This window comes from Poromitra crassiceps (assembly GCF_964638095.1).
Source record: "Poromitra crassiceps genome assembly, chromosome: 13".
NCBI lineage: Eukaryota > Metazoa > Chordata > Actinopteri > Beryciformes > Melamphaidae > Poromitra > Poromitra crassiceps.
This window is the reverse complement of record NC_139644.1, coordinates 12,494,930-12,512,429: the sequence shown is the minus strand read 5'-3', so window position 1 is coordinate 12,512,429 and position 17,500 is coordinate 12,494,930. Positions and strand designations below refer to the sequence as shown.

General features: G+C 43.9%; 1 protein-coding gene across 1 annotated transcript in view; it reads left to right on the top strand.

Annotated features, from left to right (window-relative positions):
- The window catches only part of prkcab (protein kinase C, alpha, b), a gene marked incomplete at both ends in the record, with an annotated part of 184,191 nt that overhangs the window by 162,291 nt on the left and 4,400 nt on the right, over positions 1-17,500 (top strand). The window contains 7 exons of the mRNA XM_083648704.1: positions 4,870-5,019; positions 6,033-6,206; positions 8,393-8,484; positions 9,722-9,784; positions 12,421-12,559; positions 14,750-14,830; positions 15,651-15,758. Coding sequence (XP_083504830.1) covers positions 4,870-5,019; positions 6,033-6,206; positions 8,393-8,484; positions 9,722-9,784; positions 12,421-12,559; positions 14,750-14,830; positions 15,651-15,758 — 807 coding nt within the window. The remainder of the gene's footprint in view (positions 1-4,869; positions 5,020-6,032; positions 6,207-8,392; positions 8,485-9,721; positions 9,785-12,420; positions 12,560-14,749; positions 14,831-15,650; positions 15,759-17,500) is intronic.

The following is a 17,500-nucleotide window of genomic DNA, read 5'->3' as shown; positions in this document are numbered from 1 at the left end:
GTTTTAGTAGTGTTTTGTTGTTGTGAACTGGGTTTTAGTAGAGTGTTTTGTTGTTGTGAACAGGGTTTTAGTAGTGTTTTGTTGTTGTGAACAGGGTTTTAGTAGTGTTTTGTTGTTGTGAACAGGGTTTTAGTAGAGTGTTTTGTTGTTGTGAACAGGGTTTTAGTAGTGTTTTGTTGTAGAGTGTGTTGTTGTTGTGAACAGGGTTTTAGTAGTGTTTTGTTGTTGTGAACAGGGTTTTAGAGTGTTTTGTTGTTGTGAACAGGGTTTTAGTAGTGTTTTGTTGTTGTGAACAGGGTTTTAGAGTGTTTTGTTGTTGTGAACAGGGTTTTAGTAGTGTTTTATTGTTGTGAACAGGGTTTTAGTAGTGTTTTGTTGTTGTGAACAGGGTTTTAGAGTGTTTTGTTGTTGTGAACAGGGTTTTAGTAGAGTGTTTTGTTGTAGAGTGTGTTGTTGTTGTGAACAGGGTTTTAGTAGTGTTTTGTTGTTGTGAACAGGGTATTAGAGTGTTTTGTTGTTGTGAACAGGGTTTTAGTAGAGTGTTTTGTTGTTGTGAACAGGGTTTTAGTAGAGTGTGTTGTTGTTGTGAACAGGGTTTTAGAGTGTTTTGTTGTTGTGAACAGGGTTTTAGTAGAGTGTTTTGTTGTTGTGAACAGGGTTTTAGAGTGTTTTGTTGTTGTAAACAGGGTTTTAGTAGAGTGTTTTGTTGTTGTGAACAGGGTTTTAGTAGAGTGTTTTGTTGTAGAGTGTGTTGTTGTTGTGAACAGGGTTTTAGTAGTGTTTTGTTGTTGTGAACAGGGTTTTAGAGTGTTTTGTTGTTGTGAACAGGGTTTTAGTAGAGTGTTTTGTTGTTGTGAACAGGGTTTTAGAGTGTTTTGTTGTTGTGAACAGGGTTTTAGTAGTGTTTTGTTGTTGTGAACAGGGTTTTAGAGTGTTTTGTTGTTGTGAACAGGGTTTTAGTAGAGTGTTTTGTTGTTGTGAACAGGGTTTTAGAGTGTTTTGTTGTTGTGAACAGGGTTTTAGTAGAGTGTGTTGTTGTTGTGAACGTGTTTTGTTGTTGTGAACAGGGTTTTAGAGTGTTGTGTTGTTGTGAACAGGGTTTTATAGTGTGTTGTTGTTGTGAACAGGGTTTTAGTAGAATGGGGCACTGAAAAAGGGGTACCCAGTGCATAAAAAAAAACGCCAAGGGGGGTCCGGGCTAAAATGTCAGTATTTGACCGAGTCGGGGGTGAGAAGGTGTTGTTGAGGCACATCTGGTCGTGTATCGCTGCCTTACTGGACACAGAACAGGAACACACCGTCAACTCTCTGAGATGTTTCACCTGTTCAAGCATTTCCTAACAGCAACGGGGTGACCTTTTTTAGGACTTGGGAGACTAGAAGTAGTGTGATGACCTTCCCCCTCTGCTGCTGCGCCTGGTCTCTCCTGTAGCCTGCAGGAGGGGTCGTTGATTGATTGGGTGCACCTGGGCCAGGTGTGCTCCTTGGCTTCAGAAGACCTTCAGACCATTCAGTCACTCTCTCCCTCCTCACCTACACCTTTTTGTTCTGTTTTGGTTTGTAGTAGTTTATGTTGTTTAGTCCTTACTAGTTTTAGTGAAATGATTGATGAATGATGATGAATTTATAAATGATTGTATTTATTTATTAATTTATTAATTTCCTTTTACTTTGTTGTATGACTTCTTCTTATCCCTTGTGTGTTTCAACCTTGAGCTGGGTTGAGTGCTCCAATGGTAGTGTTGTTGGCGAGTTATACATCAGTGTTTGGTTTAGTTTGTACTATGGTCCGGCTTGTGTTTCTACTGTTACAACCAAGCTCAAGGAAGTAATGAAGAGAGAGTCATACACAGGTACAAGTTAAAACAATGATGTATTAACTAAAACTAATGGAAAATAACTAGACTACACGAAGTACATTAAACAAAAGAACAGAGCACATCGGTGAGGAGGGACAGAGACCAGGCACAGGTGCACTCAATCAGCCTCCTGCAAACTACAGGAGAGACAAGGCACACAGCAGCACAGTAGGAATCCATAGGATTCCCATCATGTCACAAGCATTTTCCTACCAACATGGCGCTACAATACACACAGCTCATTGGCTGGTTGTGTCACTTGATTGTAATCACCTGTTAATTGATTACAATCACCTGTTATTTTCCTACCAAGATGGCTGTGTGGTGCTGTAACAGAATACTATCAATAGACCCTTCTCACAGGGGCCATTTTGTGTTGAAAAGTCAGGGTAAACACAGGTGCAAGCAAAACACTAATGAGGGTTTCAAACTTCCATGATTGGAATTTGGAAACCCTCATTAGTGTTTTGCTCGCACCTGTGTTTATTCTGCCTTTTCGACACAAAATGGCCCCCGTGAGAAGGGTCTATAATGAAATACTCCAGACGGGGCCTGAATGGGCATTACCACTACTTCCCACTCTCCTCCAGAGTATTCTAAAAACACACACTCTCTCAGCTCCAAACCGTTAATTACTGTTTACAGTGTAGCCTACTGTTTAGATTTGCCTCAACAGGTGCACAGGTAGAGCTAGTCAACCTGACCCGAACACATGGCATCAACGTTCTAGTGCTGCTGTCTGAGCAGTGAGTGAAGAGTAGAGGAATGGTTGGCCTGACAACATGTCTGTGTGTCCCAGCGCTCGCCTGCTTTTCCCCCTGCACGCCTCTGACAGAAGCAGGCGAGCGCTGGGGCCAAGATGGCAGCTGGCAGGGTTCTAATTGCCCTTTGTGTTAAAGGAGGCTTGACAGGCCACTTATTATGACAACAGGGAACCCTGCAGCACGGCCACCCCCGCCTGCAGCACGGCCACCCCCGCAGACTGCAGGGTCCACCTCACTCTCTGAAAAGAACTGGCCTGTCAGTGGACAACCTAGAATCATGCCTAGAATGCTATTCTCTCTCCATAGAAATACTGTGCAGTGGTTCTCAAACCTTTTCACTTAAAGGACCCCTACTGACACAAATTAGACCACAGACCCCATTTGATATTTTGTCCCAGGGCCGCCCGTCTGATAAGATTTTTTTTTTTTTTTTTTACTGAAGGTGTATGAAACCCATGACCAAAATGTCATTATGTTTATATGGATGGAATTACAGTGAAAATAAATTATCCATGTTTTTGCTGGGGACCCCCTGGAAGCCCCTCAAGGAGCCCACTTTGAGAAGCACTGCTGTAGAGTGTAAATACTGTAGAGGGGCTTGGTTGGTTTCTGATGGTGAAATGGCTGCCAACCATTTTCCCCACATTTCACTGAGTGGCATACACACTTCCTGCTCCATGCCCTACTGTTTAACTTAACTTAACTATAATGTATATCAGTGGCATAAAAACTTCCTGCTCCATGCCCTACTGTTAAACTTAACTTAACTTAACTATATAATCTATCAGTGGCATACACACTTCCTGCTCCATGCCCTACTGTTTAACTTAACTTAACTATAATGTATATCAGTGGCATAAAAACTTCCTGCTCCATGCCCTACTGTTAAACTTAACTTAACTTAACTATATAATCTATCAGTGGCATACACACTCCCTGCTCCATGCCTTACTGTTTAACTTAACTTAACTATAATGTATATCAGTGGCATAAAAACTTCTTGCTCCATGCCCTACTGTTAAACTTAACTTAACTTAACTATATAATCTATCAGTGGCATACACACTCCCTGCTCCATGCCTTACTGTTTAACTTAACTTAACTATAATGTATATCAGTGGCATAAAAACTTCCTGCTCCATGCCCTACTGTTAAACTTAACTTAACTTAACTATATAATCTATCAGTGGCATACACACTCCCTGCTCCATGCCTTACTGTTTAACTTAACTTAACTATAATGTATATCAGTGGCATAAAAACTTCCTGCTCCATGCCCTACTGTTAAACTTAACTTAACTTAACTATATAATCTATCAGTGGCATACACACTCCCTGCTCCATGCCTTACTGTTTAACTTAACTTAACTATAATGTATATCAGTGGCATAAAAACTTCCTGCTCCATGCCCTACTGTTAAACTTAACTTAACTTAACTATATAATCTATCAGTGGCATACACACTCCCTGCTCCATGCCTTACTGTTTAACTTAACTTAACTATAATGTATATCAGTGGCATACACACTTCCTGCTCCAATGCTCCATGCCCTACTGTTTAACTTAACCTAGACTCAGCCCTCACCAAACGTCTGGGAGCCGAGACTAAACTTAACTGTGATTTTTGCTTATCTCATGCTTCTCTACAAAGACACTGTTGCAGTCTGTGGAGACATCTGTGGAGTATGCTCTACAGTATGTCCTCTCTCCAAGGCCCACAGGAAGAGGAGGAGTCACGCTTGGCATGACTTGCACACTGTGGTGTAAACAATGCCCTCAGCTTGGAGCGGCACAGAGCAGCATCGTGCAAACAACCAAATCATTGAGCTTTTAGTCCCAGTTGAATTATGGAGAATTGCTCACTTCACAAACACTGAGAGGGGCTTTGCTGTGTTTGTGAATGCTGAACTATCAAACCATCTCTATAAAACCTCATCCCAGACACCTACAGCAACAATATTCAAATCTACAGTAGACATATTCTGTGTTATAATGTTGTGTGTGTGCGTGTGCGTGTGCGTGTGTGTGTGTGTGTGTGTGTGTGTGTGTGTGTGTGTGTGTGCGTGTGCGTGCGTGTGTGCGTGCGCGTGTGTGTGTGTGCGTGCGTGCGTGCGTGCGTGCGTGTGTGTGTGCACGTGCGTGCGTGTGTGTGTGTGTGTGTGTGTGTGTGTGTGTGCACGTGCGTGCGTGCGTGTGTGTGTGTGTGTGTGTGTGTGTGTGTGTGTGTGTGTGTTGTACACCACAGAAAGCCAAGCTGGGCCATGGTAAGAAAGTGATCACGCCGTCGGACCACCGGCGGTTCAGTCTGGAACGTGGTGGATCGGGAAACGCGGACCGGGTCCGACTCAGCGACTTCCACTTCCTCGCCCTGCTGGGGAAGGGCAGCTTCGGCAAGGTGAGAGGCAACGAGCGCAGGCTGAGAGCCATGAAAGCTGGCTGCATGCCAAAGGGTGTTTGATAATGTTGTCATGACAACGAGCAATTGTGTTCGTCCATAAGATGCAGAATCTCTTTGATTCGTCAATTCAACCTCGTTAATTGGTGCCGACACATTACATGTCAGTTACGCCAGTGTTTTTCACCCACTGTGCCACGTGAGAGAGTGTCAGGTGTGCCATGGGAAATTGTCCGATTTCACTTAATTGGTCCATAAAAATGAAAAAATGTAAGTTGCGCCAAACCAAATAATTTATTTCATACGGCTCTTGTTGAGTGCTACCGCCACCCACAGGCATAGAAGAGTAGCGCAACCATAGAGTCTAATTGTTGCGCTACTCTTCTATGCCTGTGGGTGGCGGTATTGCCTTGTGGTTTGAGTCACTGAGCCCTGAGACTGGGAGGTTGTGAGTTCGATCCCCGGCCGAGTCATACCAAAGACTATAAAAATGGGACCCATTTGCCTCCCTGCTTGGCACTCAGCATCAAAGGGTTGGAATTGGGGGGTTAGATCACCATATGATTCCCGAGCGCGGCACTGCTGCCGCTCCCCGCTCCCACAGGGGATGGGTGAAATGCGGAGAACAAATTTGCACACTCAGGTGTGTGACAATCAGTGGGACTTTACCTTTACCTTTAGTGTGATTAGTAGCCTAATAGTGACCTTGTTGATTTCAAACAGTAGAAGAGAAAGAGATGCATGTAGACTTCACGTGTAGTTCAGACCACATGTAGTGTGTAACAGCAGACTCAGCATTAGCACAATACAAGTCTACTGTATATTCAAAGGTGGAGAAATCTGATTCAGCGCCACAGACTGGAGATTTTGCCTTTTCAAATTCTTATTTCAGTGACCATAACGGGTATGAGAAATAAAAAATAAGAGCAGTGGATTAGCGTTTCGTCAAAGTAACGCGTCAAGTCTTTCATGACTTTGTGACCTTTGACCCGTGGCGTTTTCGTCAACTGTAGGTAATGTTGGCGGAGATGAAGTCGACGGAGGCGCTGTACGCCATAAAGATCCTGAAGAAAGACGTGGTGATCCAGGACGACGATGTGGAATGTACCATGGTGGAGAAGAGAGTCCTGGCCCAGAGAGACAAGCCGCACTTCCTCACACAGCTGCACTCCTGCTTCCAGACTGTGGTGCGTACAGATACCATCGTTTCAGAAGACCCCATCTTTACTGCAGCTCTTTTGAAAAAGGAAATGTTAGGAACATACCAATGTTCTTTCAGTCGTCACAAAGCAGAAGGAAGGATTTGTCACTCCAGAGATGAATGTTTTGCGTTTACAACGTGTACCAATTTGATTTTGTTGTTGTAGTTGTCTAGGGGACCTATTATGTTTTTCCATATTTTGTGTCATATTTATACCGTTACAATGTTGGATGTTCATAATTAAACGTGAACAAAGTTTAAAATAATGAGGTAAACGTTGAAAACACGGCTCTGGCTGATGTCAGATGGATAGACCTCCTAGCCCCTTACACTGGTCAAACCATACCCAACCAATGGGATCGTATGGAGGCAGCCTTGAGTAGGTGATGTCATAATTCACTCTACCAGACAAACAGACAAACAGAGCCCACTTACTCCCTTTTATATATGATGATTATGATGATAAACACGACTTCTTTGAAATGTGAATCATGCAAAGCTAGAGCAGAATCCCAGAAAAAAAAAATAACATAATAACATATAGAACTGGAAATTAGCATAATTGGTCCCGTTTCAGTAGCTCCTGCAGGACAAGACACACACAAACACACACGCACGCGCACGCACACGCGCACGCACACGCACACGCACACGCACACGCACACGCACACACACACACACACACACATTTGAAATATTTATTTATGTCCACATAAATAAAAGTATGCAAAGGACATAAACAGTAATAGTGCAGTCAAATGCTGGGAGTCAGTCAGTTACATGAGTGCCCAGACGGCAACCATAATAATGCATACACATAAGAAACACACAGGATGATAACATGGCAGATTGATATATACAGTTATACTGTAATGCAAGATAGCCGTCAGTATCCACTTCATGGGTACAAAAAGTAACATATAGAACTGTAAATTAGCATAATTGGTCCCGTTTCAGTAGCTCCTGTAGGACAAGACACACACAAACACACACACACACACACACACACACACACACACACACACACACACACACACACACACACACACACACACACACACACTCACACTCACAAAATGATGATCTTTTAGAGAATGTCTTCTAAGGCCATGTTCAGACTAGGAGGCCAAATCTGATTTGTGAACTTTAGTGACCTATTAATGACTTTATCCAGATTGGTTTTATGAGTCTGGATGCTCCAAGTCTGATTTGCGTCACTTGTCCCAAACCACATATGGAGGTAGTTTCCAATCTGCTTTCGACTGATGTGACTTGAGTGCGGACACGCAGATCCACCAAATCTGATTTGAACATCACACGCAACTCATGATCAAATGCTTCTGCGCAGGAAAACCACGTCACCAAAGTACGTATATTTACTGATGCCCACGTCATTACCATAGCAAACAATGCAGATAGGCTGTGTAGGTCTGGACACACAGATCCGACTTGAGAATCAGATTTGTGGCAGTGCGGACACACTCCCAAATCAGATTTGGGAAACCAATCAAGATAATGATGATTAATGACTTTATCAGCAAATCGGATTTGCCCGTAATGTGAACATGGCCTAAGTACCATTCTTCTTTCATGAGCTGGTAATAGAACCCTGTTTGCTCACAAAACACAGTTTTATAACAGTGTGAGTGTGCTTTGGCGTCTGTCTGCCTGTATGTATTCATGTATACCGTATAACATGTATACCGTGTAACATACTTGTTTGCATATCCTGTCTCCCGTTATGCCTGTATTTACCTTTGTTGTTGCTCGCATTGATTCTCTCGCCAGTGCCCCCTGCAGGGCAAGTTGATACGACTGAGTTGAGACCACCCTTGAATACTAAATAACCAGTATGGCGTCACTGTGCAGAGAGAGGGTGACTCAAAAGGCCTTTTATTAAGAAAAATAAAATGGCTGATGAAAGCTCCGCCTGACGTATGATAGGTGGAATGTGAAGTGACCCAGACGTTATATTGAAAGACTGGAGCATTTCTGTTGTTCCACTGAGTTCATTCAACGTAAATATATACAGTATAACCTTTATTTTTCTAATGGTAACGCACTGACTTTTTTTGTAGTGTGTGCATGCATTTCGTCATTGTGCGGTTGGTGTTTTAAACCATTTGGGAGCTGCTTATTGGCCGATAACTCTTCCTCCTCTTTTGCGTATAGGATCGGCTGTACTTTGTGATGGAGTACATCAACGGAGGGGACCTCATGTACCACATCCAGCGTGTGGGGAAGTTCAAGGAGCCTCAGGCAGTGTAAGGACACTCTGCACTGCACACCTGGGTCCATACTGACACGGAGCGTGGTGGCACTCTCTTGTTCAGTGTTGGGCAGGTTACTCAGACAATGTGATCAGTTAGTTATTACTTTGTTATTACTTTAAAAAGTAATGAAATGAATTTACTTATTACTTGGTATCAAAAGTAATTAGTTGCGTTACTCGCTAATTTACTATATTACTTCCGCTACCCTTCGCCCTTCTGAAAAGTTGACGTACAATATGTACGATCCATCCAGCTCCTTTTAGAACTGAATCCACTTTACTGGGACAATAATTATTTGCCTACCTAATAAATAAATGCCTACTAATAGCGTTCTGGCAACCCAGTGAATGGTCTCACATAGACAGACCTATCTCCAGTGCTAGAAAGTAATATTTTTATTTATTCGTTTATTGAGCAGGGACAAATGCATAGAACATTATTTCATATGACCTACAAAAGAGATGTCATGCATACAGGTTTCTAGCCAAGGCTAATTTGCAACCCCTGTCCCTGGTTAGGCCTTTAAAACAAAAGTTCAAGAGAAAAATTAAAACGGTACCAAAATGTTAAAAACGAACCATATAAAACAGAACAAAATAAAGACAAAAACAAAAAGCAAAAACACAAAACAAATAAGGACAGAAAACTAAAATAGTACAATACTAAAAGTCAATGTTCACAGGCTTGTTTCAGTTTCAGCCATTGTTTTGCTTGTGTGTTAAATACGGTGAGTTCTGTCAATGTTTTTATTTCTGGTGGTAATGTGTTCCATAATTTGGTACCTATTACCGAGAAGGATGACTGTCCGAATGTTGTTCTGCGTTTCGCTGTTCTACAGTTCCCGCTTGCTGCACCCCTAGTTCTAATAATACTGACATTAGTGAACAAATACCTGACAAAGATGACACTATACACTAAATACTATGGGGGGGGGGGGGCGTTGGTGCAACAGACAGCAGACAGACATGACACAGACACACAAGGAAGGGTGGGGGAGGGTGGGGGGTACTAAGCGGTGGTACTGCCTGAAGGGCAAGTCGGGCAGTAAAGATTGATCATTATTTAATTTTTAGGGATATCTTGTTAGGGTAAGGGATATCTTGTGTATTGCATTCTTATATCGGACATGTGGATTGCATTTGTAAATGAAGATGACATGTCACATGAGCATGATTGAGTGAGAGTTTTCACTGCTGTGTGGACGTAATTATGTTCTCAATGTTTGCAGGTTTTACGCTGCAGAGATCGCTGTGGGTTTGTTCTTCTTGCATCGGAAGGGCATCATCTACAGGTGGGTGATCCTGATCCAGAGTGGAACCATTTCTGTAAGCCGCTTTTGGGAATTGTCGCCTTTATTAGACAGTTGAAAGTGGAGTGAGAGACAGGGATGACCAGGGCATGACAATTGACAAAGGTTCTCCTGGACAGGATCACAGTCAGACGGCGTGTACACTTTAGGAAACCAGTTCTAATGAGGTACCATGTTCACCACAACTCCAAGATGGAAGTGCCCTCGTTGACATGGTTTTGCGGGAAAGGCAGTTTCAACCATTTTACGGTAAATTGTGTTGTGAACAGATTCATTTGACTCTAACAAACCTTCAAGTTCAATGCAGTTTTGTGTGTCGAGAAGGAAATGACGTGTGACTCGTTAGAGAGACAGAAGAGAGAGAAAAGGGAGAACAAACGGGTCAAGAAAAATCGATAAGAAACGGAGGAGGATGAGGAGGAGAACATTGAAGGAAAACATGGTGGTAGATAAAGGGCACCGATAGGGAATTGGATTTTCTGGATGGTGCACTAGTTTAGACAGGCAGACTGATGGGCAGAGTGAAGCAGACAGAGAACAAGAGAAGTGGGAGATCACGGTGATAGTGACAGAAAGACAGCGCGGAGGTGGCAAAGAAAGCAGCAGCGAGACGGACAGGAAGAATGAGAAAGGGAGACAGAGGGAATGAGAGAGAGCCAGATAAAAAAGGCAATGGGGCGCGTACGTTTAGCTCCAAAGGAAAAATGTGAAACGACAGAGAGACAGGGGCTAAGGTCACCCCGTGCTTCTTGAAGATTTCCGCTAAAGACGCACAGCCATTCTTCGCCCCGCCAGCCTTCTGTCTGACGTCCCCGACTCGCCTTTGTGATTGAAGACAGATACGTCTGGCAGGTGAACGAGGGGAAGACAAAGCAGCGACGGAAGAATGAAGAAGTCACACGTGAAACACGTAAAAAGGAGCTCACGCAGAGAAAGCAGGGGTCAGGGAATACTGATTTTAGAGCAGGAAATGATTTTGGCTGCGTTTCCCAAAAGCTTCTTAGCGCTAAGAAGCTTCTTTGACCCTTCTTAAGGCTCCCGTAAGAAGCCAACGCGTTTCCCGATTGCTTCTTACTAGCCTAAGATGATCTTTCGTTAAGAAGGCATGCGTTTCCCAAAAGCTTCTTAGCGCTAAGAAGCTTCTTTGACCCTTCTTAAGGCTCCCGTAAGAAGCCAACAAAGCCAACGCGTTTCCCGATTGCTTCTTAGCCTAAGATGATCTTTCGTTAAGAAGGTTTTGTAAGAAGGGTCTGGGGCATTCTTAACACCTTCTTAACGACGAAACACTCGCAGATTCAGCCGCGTCAGGTAAAAGGAGATAAGTGTCCACTGTTGTGTTTTTCCCTTTTTCCTTTCTTTCATGCACCCTTTAGTGTTTAAAATTGGGGAACACTTGAAAATCTATCCTCTATGTAATATGGTTACTTGTGTTTTAAATGTTTTACCGTAGGCTATATTCCTCTAATCAGAATGGATTCCTTTTATAATAAGAATGTTGTGGATTTATATAGCACCTTTCACAGAACCCTTCTTAAGAGCCTTCTTTAGCGATGTGTTAAGAAGGCTGTTAAGAAGGCGTTTGGGAAACACTTCTTTGGAGCCTTCTTAACTCCTTAAGAAGCTTCTTTGTTGGGAAACACAGCCAAGTCTGTCACCCAGTGTAGATAAACTGCTTCAGACAGAAGAGATCGCAGTGGTGGAGAGAAGCACTGGTGTTTTAACAATTATTCATAGTATTTATGTGTTCCTCTATAGTCTGGAAAGGATGTTTTAAGCTACTGGATATCAGTCATTAAATTTTTCCTAGTCAAAACAACACTTCAGATATCCACAACGTCATTCTTCCTAGGACAAATTACATCACTTTTGCCATTCATGTGTATGGTGTTTGTCATTAGAGATATATTAAATTAAGTACTAGTCAGAATGAGTTGTATTTCTTGAACTGGAATCACAACTATTGTTAATTCAGTTGCAGATATCCCAGATATCTGCAATGTGAATTGCGCAACTGAATTTGAGAAACCACATACACATCAATGGCAATGTTCTTTTGGACTCGGAAGAATGACGTTATCGATATCTTGATGAAAAATCTGAGTAGTCACAATGTAATTACGACAAACTTAGCTCTTAAATGTTCAAATGGTTTGCCATACGCAGACTTGTCCAGAGTAGAGATGAAAATGATAACCGGTTTTAATGATAACGTGATAAAATTCCTGACGATAACGCATCGTTTCACATTTTCATTATCATTAAAACCGTGGTACCCTGATTACCGTGTTGCCGTGATTACAGCGCTTTGAAAAACACGGTAAATACTGTCCATCATCAAGCAAAATTCGCAACCGTCTCCCAGATGCAGATGACATGATTTCAGTGAGTTTATCAGTCCTATTTGCCTCTGAGTTTTCAGTATAAAACTTGGTGAAATGATTTACGTGAGTGTATTAGTACTTTTTTTCAGCACATGTTAACAATACCGTGATAATACTGATAACCGTGATAATTTTGGTCACCACAATCGTGATGTGAAATCTTCATATCGTCTCTAGTCCAGAGCAAACACACACAAAAAAAGATGCACAACAACGCCCCTGTTGTCTCTCCCGCAGGGATCTGAAGCTGGACAACGTGATGCTGGACTCCGAGGGTCACATCAAGATCGCCGACTTCGGCATGTGCAGGGAGAACATGTACGAAGGCATGAGCACGCGCACCTTCTGCGGCACGCCTGATTACATCGCCCCGGAGGTGAGGAGAGAACGTCTCATATGGGGAAGCAGGGGGAGACAGGGCACAATGTGGGGGATCAAATGTCTTTGTCTCCCTCGTCAACTACATTATGGATTGTTGCAATTGTTTACGAGCACAGATTAACCCATTGATACCTGATGCAGCATTTGCGTGTGTATCCCTTTAAGACCACGAACCGCGTGACGCGGTTCACAAATGCTGCATCAGGTATCAATGGGTTAAAAAAAAATGGTTACATTTACATTTGAGGCAAAGTGGCTGATGCAGGATGGCAGGGGCAACACCCGCCCTACTCTGCCTCTGTCACCCTGCATTTCAGAAATCTGCCCCGCCCACTGCCCCCTTTTAGCCAATTGGCGTGAACACGAACACACACCTTTACACTCACACACTTGACCGCCATGCCACATTTCAGCCTCCTAGGGAGAAACCTGTGGCGTTTGAAACCTAGCTTATTTCCTGTCAGCTGTTGTATTAGCATCTTAGACTGTATACGCCGCAACAGGAAGTCAGCTAGGGGCAATTTGGAATGCTTATGTTGTCAAGTTGAAACCGTCTATAGAAGATTGAGACCTTATTAGTGAAATATCCAATCGATATCTATCCAAATCCTGAGTACCTTCTCTTCTCCAAATCCCTGGATACACGGCTTCTCCACTTTATCACGTTTCTCTGCCCCAAGGTTGTATTGATGGAGGTATTCAGCCGCAAGCTGACAGGCCTGCTATTCTGTGTGTGTGTGTGTGTGTGTCTGTTTGTGTGTGTGTGTGTGTGCGTCCACTCCGCCTCTGTCTCCTCTGACTCATGAGGGAGTACGGTGTCCCACAGGTGGGCAGCGAGGGGAGCCCTGTCTCCTGCTTTCTCCCAGAAAAGCTCAACTAGAAGGGTCTATTTCCAGAGTCCCCCCACCACCACCAAGTCTGCGTGACAACACCAAGTCCCACACGCCATATTAAAAAACTTAGTCACCGGATCAGTGATGGTTTTCACACCATCACATTGCAATAGGGAACCTTAAACAAACGTACTTCAGCTTCATCGTCAAAGTGAGAAAACTAGATTGCCGGTAGTCCGTCCATCCATCTTATTGGTCGGTCGATTGGACGTGGAGAACATGTCAGGCTTGTAAATGATTGTCATTCAAGCAAAGAATCCCGCTGGGGGCAAAGGCTTTGTCAGGATACAGAGCCGTTACAGGGTTTCCTCTCTGAGTGTCTGTCAGGGGAGAGAGAGAGAGAGAGAGAGAGAGGCAGGAACCACAGCCAAGACATACAATCCTGTCTGGCTCCACCCATTTTTGCCCGAGATATTACAGACCCGACCCGGTGCATGTCCCAGAGGAGAGAGAGGAGAGAAACCCGAGACGGATCTCGGGTCTTTATGGCCCCGTAAAAATCTGGCAATTATAAAATAGGGCGGATTGGCAGCTGTGACAGCCACTCGCCGGGTCCACTCGGCTCCTAATAGAGCTGACATTTCAATGTCAGAGACCCGAGACCTGCGGCAAACGGTACCAGACCCGACCCGGACCCGCAGTCCCTTCTTTTGAATGGACCTGAGGAATACCTCTAATCTGTATTTTCTATTGAATTGTAATTTTGAGAGTGTTTTAAAAGTGATGCATTTCTGCCACTCTCAAAGGCTACAGTAGTGCAGCTGTGATTTACTGTAGCTCTTTGGTTGTGCACCTTTGTACAATATGTACGAACATCTCTGCATAATTGTGTGTGTGTGTGTGTGTGTGTGTGTGTGTGTGTGTGTGTGTGTGTGTGTGTGTGTGTGTGTGTGTGTGTGTGTGTGTGTGTGTGTGTGCGTGCATGCGTGCGTGTGCATGCGCGTGCATGTGTGCGTGGGAGGTGTGGGCTGGTAAATTGGATGGTAGTAGAAAGTGCCTTTGCAGCTGAAAATAGCTCACTGTATTTAATGGTGGTCGATGCACTTGGAGTTTAGATGAGAAAAATTCTTCTTCATGTATCGCTGTTAACGTTGTTTTTGCATCTTCTCCGATGCCCTTGGTTGTCCCTGGTTGCGCTCGGTATTGCAGTATTCAATCTTGACTGTAGCTAAAGTGCTTATGACAGAGTTGAGACAGGTTCGCGTGTGTGTGTGTGTGTGTGTGTGTGTGTGTGTGTGTGTGTGTGTGTGTGTGTGTTCCAAGTCTTGAAGTCTTTATTTTTGTCCTTCCAGATCATAGCGTACCAGCCCTATGGGAAGTCAGTGGACTGGTGGGCTTATGGAGTTCTTCTGTATGAGATGCTGGCAGGACAGGTACTATGCTCTTTTACTGTACCGGTCCTGGTCTACAGGAGAGTTTTGTCATCCATGTACTGGGGTTGTATAATTATTATAATTGCTGCATAGTATATTAGGTACCACAAATAATACATATTGAGAAGATCAACAGTGAAGAAATTTCATTTCATTTAGAATGTCTGCTGTAGGTGAAAATAGCTTAGATGTTTATATACATGCCAAAAAGTGCAGTGAAATAATATCTATTCCTCAAATTATGAAAACTAATAATTGGAATTAATTATCACAATATCTAGCAAAAATAATTGAGATTGTCATTTTGGCCATATTCATACTGTACCATGTTAGCTGCAGTATTTATAATGCAGAGGTTATGGCTTTGACTGCAGTTCCCTTCCCGATTCATCATGACAGCTTAATTTAATTGGAAATAATAAATACAATTACATGATTCATTCTCTGTGGCATTTGACAGTCTGACTGAGTGTAGTAGTAGTAGTAGTACTAGTAGTACAGTAGTAGTGTGTATTGTATCTTGTGACAGGAAGTGTCAAAGGAAAAATGGCGAGTGACTCATACAGTTACAGAAATGCACCTGTTCTTTCTAAATTGAACGAATGATGCATCACTTCAGAGAAAATGTGGTGTTGTTACGATGTCCAGTTTCCTGGCAACAGTTTGCAGGAGATACTTTCCCCTCCCTGAAGGATCACACGCATACAGGAACTTCACATACAGTCTGTCTATGGACAGGTACAGAACCACTATGATGTACGATTGAAATCTCTTTGGACAGGTGCGAGGTTGTAACTGACGCTTTGTCTCTCCTCCTTAGCCACCGTTTGACGGAGAGGACGAGGACGAGCTCTTCCAGTCTATCATGGAGCACAACGTGTCCTACCCTAAGTCCATGACTAAAGAGGCTGTGTCCATCTGCAAGGGCGTAAGTACTACGTGAATTGAACACTGCCTATGGTCAGATATGACCTTCCTCGACATGTCTGTATATGAACAGATCTAACCCCGCGTTGTGTAGTGCCCCCGCAGCTGGGGATCCAACCAGGAACCTCCAGCATGGGAGACGAACCCTCTAGCAAGGAGGCTAAAGCCCAGGAGCTCTCTAGCATCTATCGCTCGAGCGTCACTTGAGGTCTGGGAGGGTGAGGATTACTGGGGTTCTGGGGAGAGTTGTAGAGTAGCGCATGCTTCCCCTGATACATGTGCAGTCGCCAGATGCTTCTTTTCACCTGACAGCGAGGGGTTTCACGCTGCATGATGTAGCGCGTGGGAGGATCATGCTATTCCCCGCAGTTCCCCTCCCCGAAAAGGCAACCCGACTGACTGACTGATGACAAGAGGAGGCACTAGTGCAGCGACTAGAACACATACCCTTAATCCGCTTTTCCACCCACCAACACGGCCAATTGCGCCTATATGGACGCCTGACCAAGCCAGAGGTACTGTACCAACACCCGGGCTCGAACCTGCAACCCTCGTGTTGGCAGGCAGGGAATCAACCACTGAACTATTTTGCATGGTACATTAGTAACGTGTTCTCTCAAAACTGTCATTCAAATTCATGGGCACCCATTCTGTGACATCATCACACCGTATCAGCGTCACGAGTGTCCATCTTATTTACCAAAAAGGAAATGGGTTTTCAGATTCAATTTACGCACCAGAAGAGATTCAATTTTCCATTCAGGCGCAGGCTGATCGAGTCTTTTAATAACATACCCCACCGTCATTTATGATGACATTACGCCCTGTAGCCGCATGCCACCACTAGAGATGTCATTTGTCATCTCAGCTATTGGAAAACGTGACAAAAGAGATGATATTGACTTGACTCGCTCCCATTGTTTGCTTCACAGCTCGTTTGCAAAATGATTTATGGTCCAAATTCAAAATGGCCGCGGAATCAAAAGAAATTGCTCTGAATAGGCACTGCAATTTCCTGTTACTATTTTCATCAGTTCCAATATGATGAAAAGAGTGTGAGTTTGAATGTGAGACTACCTGAGCGTAACGTCACTGATGCAATGATGTCATGAGAAGAGAAGCAAAGATGGAATGTGGGAACAAAATGTGAGCTTTGAAGAACCTTAACAGCTGTTTCCTCTATAAGTAACTCTGTCACAACCACCTACCTGTCGCTGTCACTCAACCACCTATCTGTCTCTGTCACTCAACCACCTACCTGTCTCTTGGCCCATTTCCACCGCTGGTATCAGCGCGGGCCCGCCCAGCTCGACTCGCTTTTTTGTCTCATTCCACCGATCAAAAACCTGGACAGCCCGGGTTGAGTCGGGGTTGAGTCGTGCTAGTTTTGGTCCCTGCTTTGTTGAGGTTCCAGCAGGTACCATACGGTGACGTGAAAACACTGCAGACGACAGAATCGTGTCTACTGTGTGTGGAATGATACTTTCTGTCAATGCTGGATTACCAGTTTAGTGGGGCTTACCTTCTCTTCTGTTATTTCCATCAGTCTTTTGTGTTGCTGCCTTCGGCTCTGATGAAATAAAATCGATCTGCTTGCTCAGCTTGGTGATTTTCAATTGTTTTGAGAGAAAGTCCGCTCCTCTGGAAGCCCTTGTAGTTTGTGTCTCACGTCGGCTCCGCTAGGCCCGAGGCGGGGGTTTAGCGAAGCCGCGGTCTTGCCTGGTGAGTGTCCGCCGGGCTGGT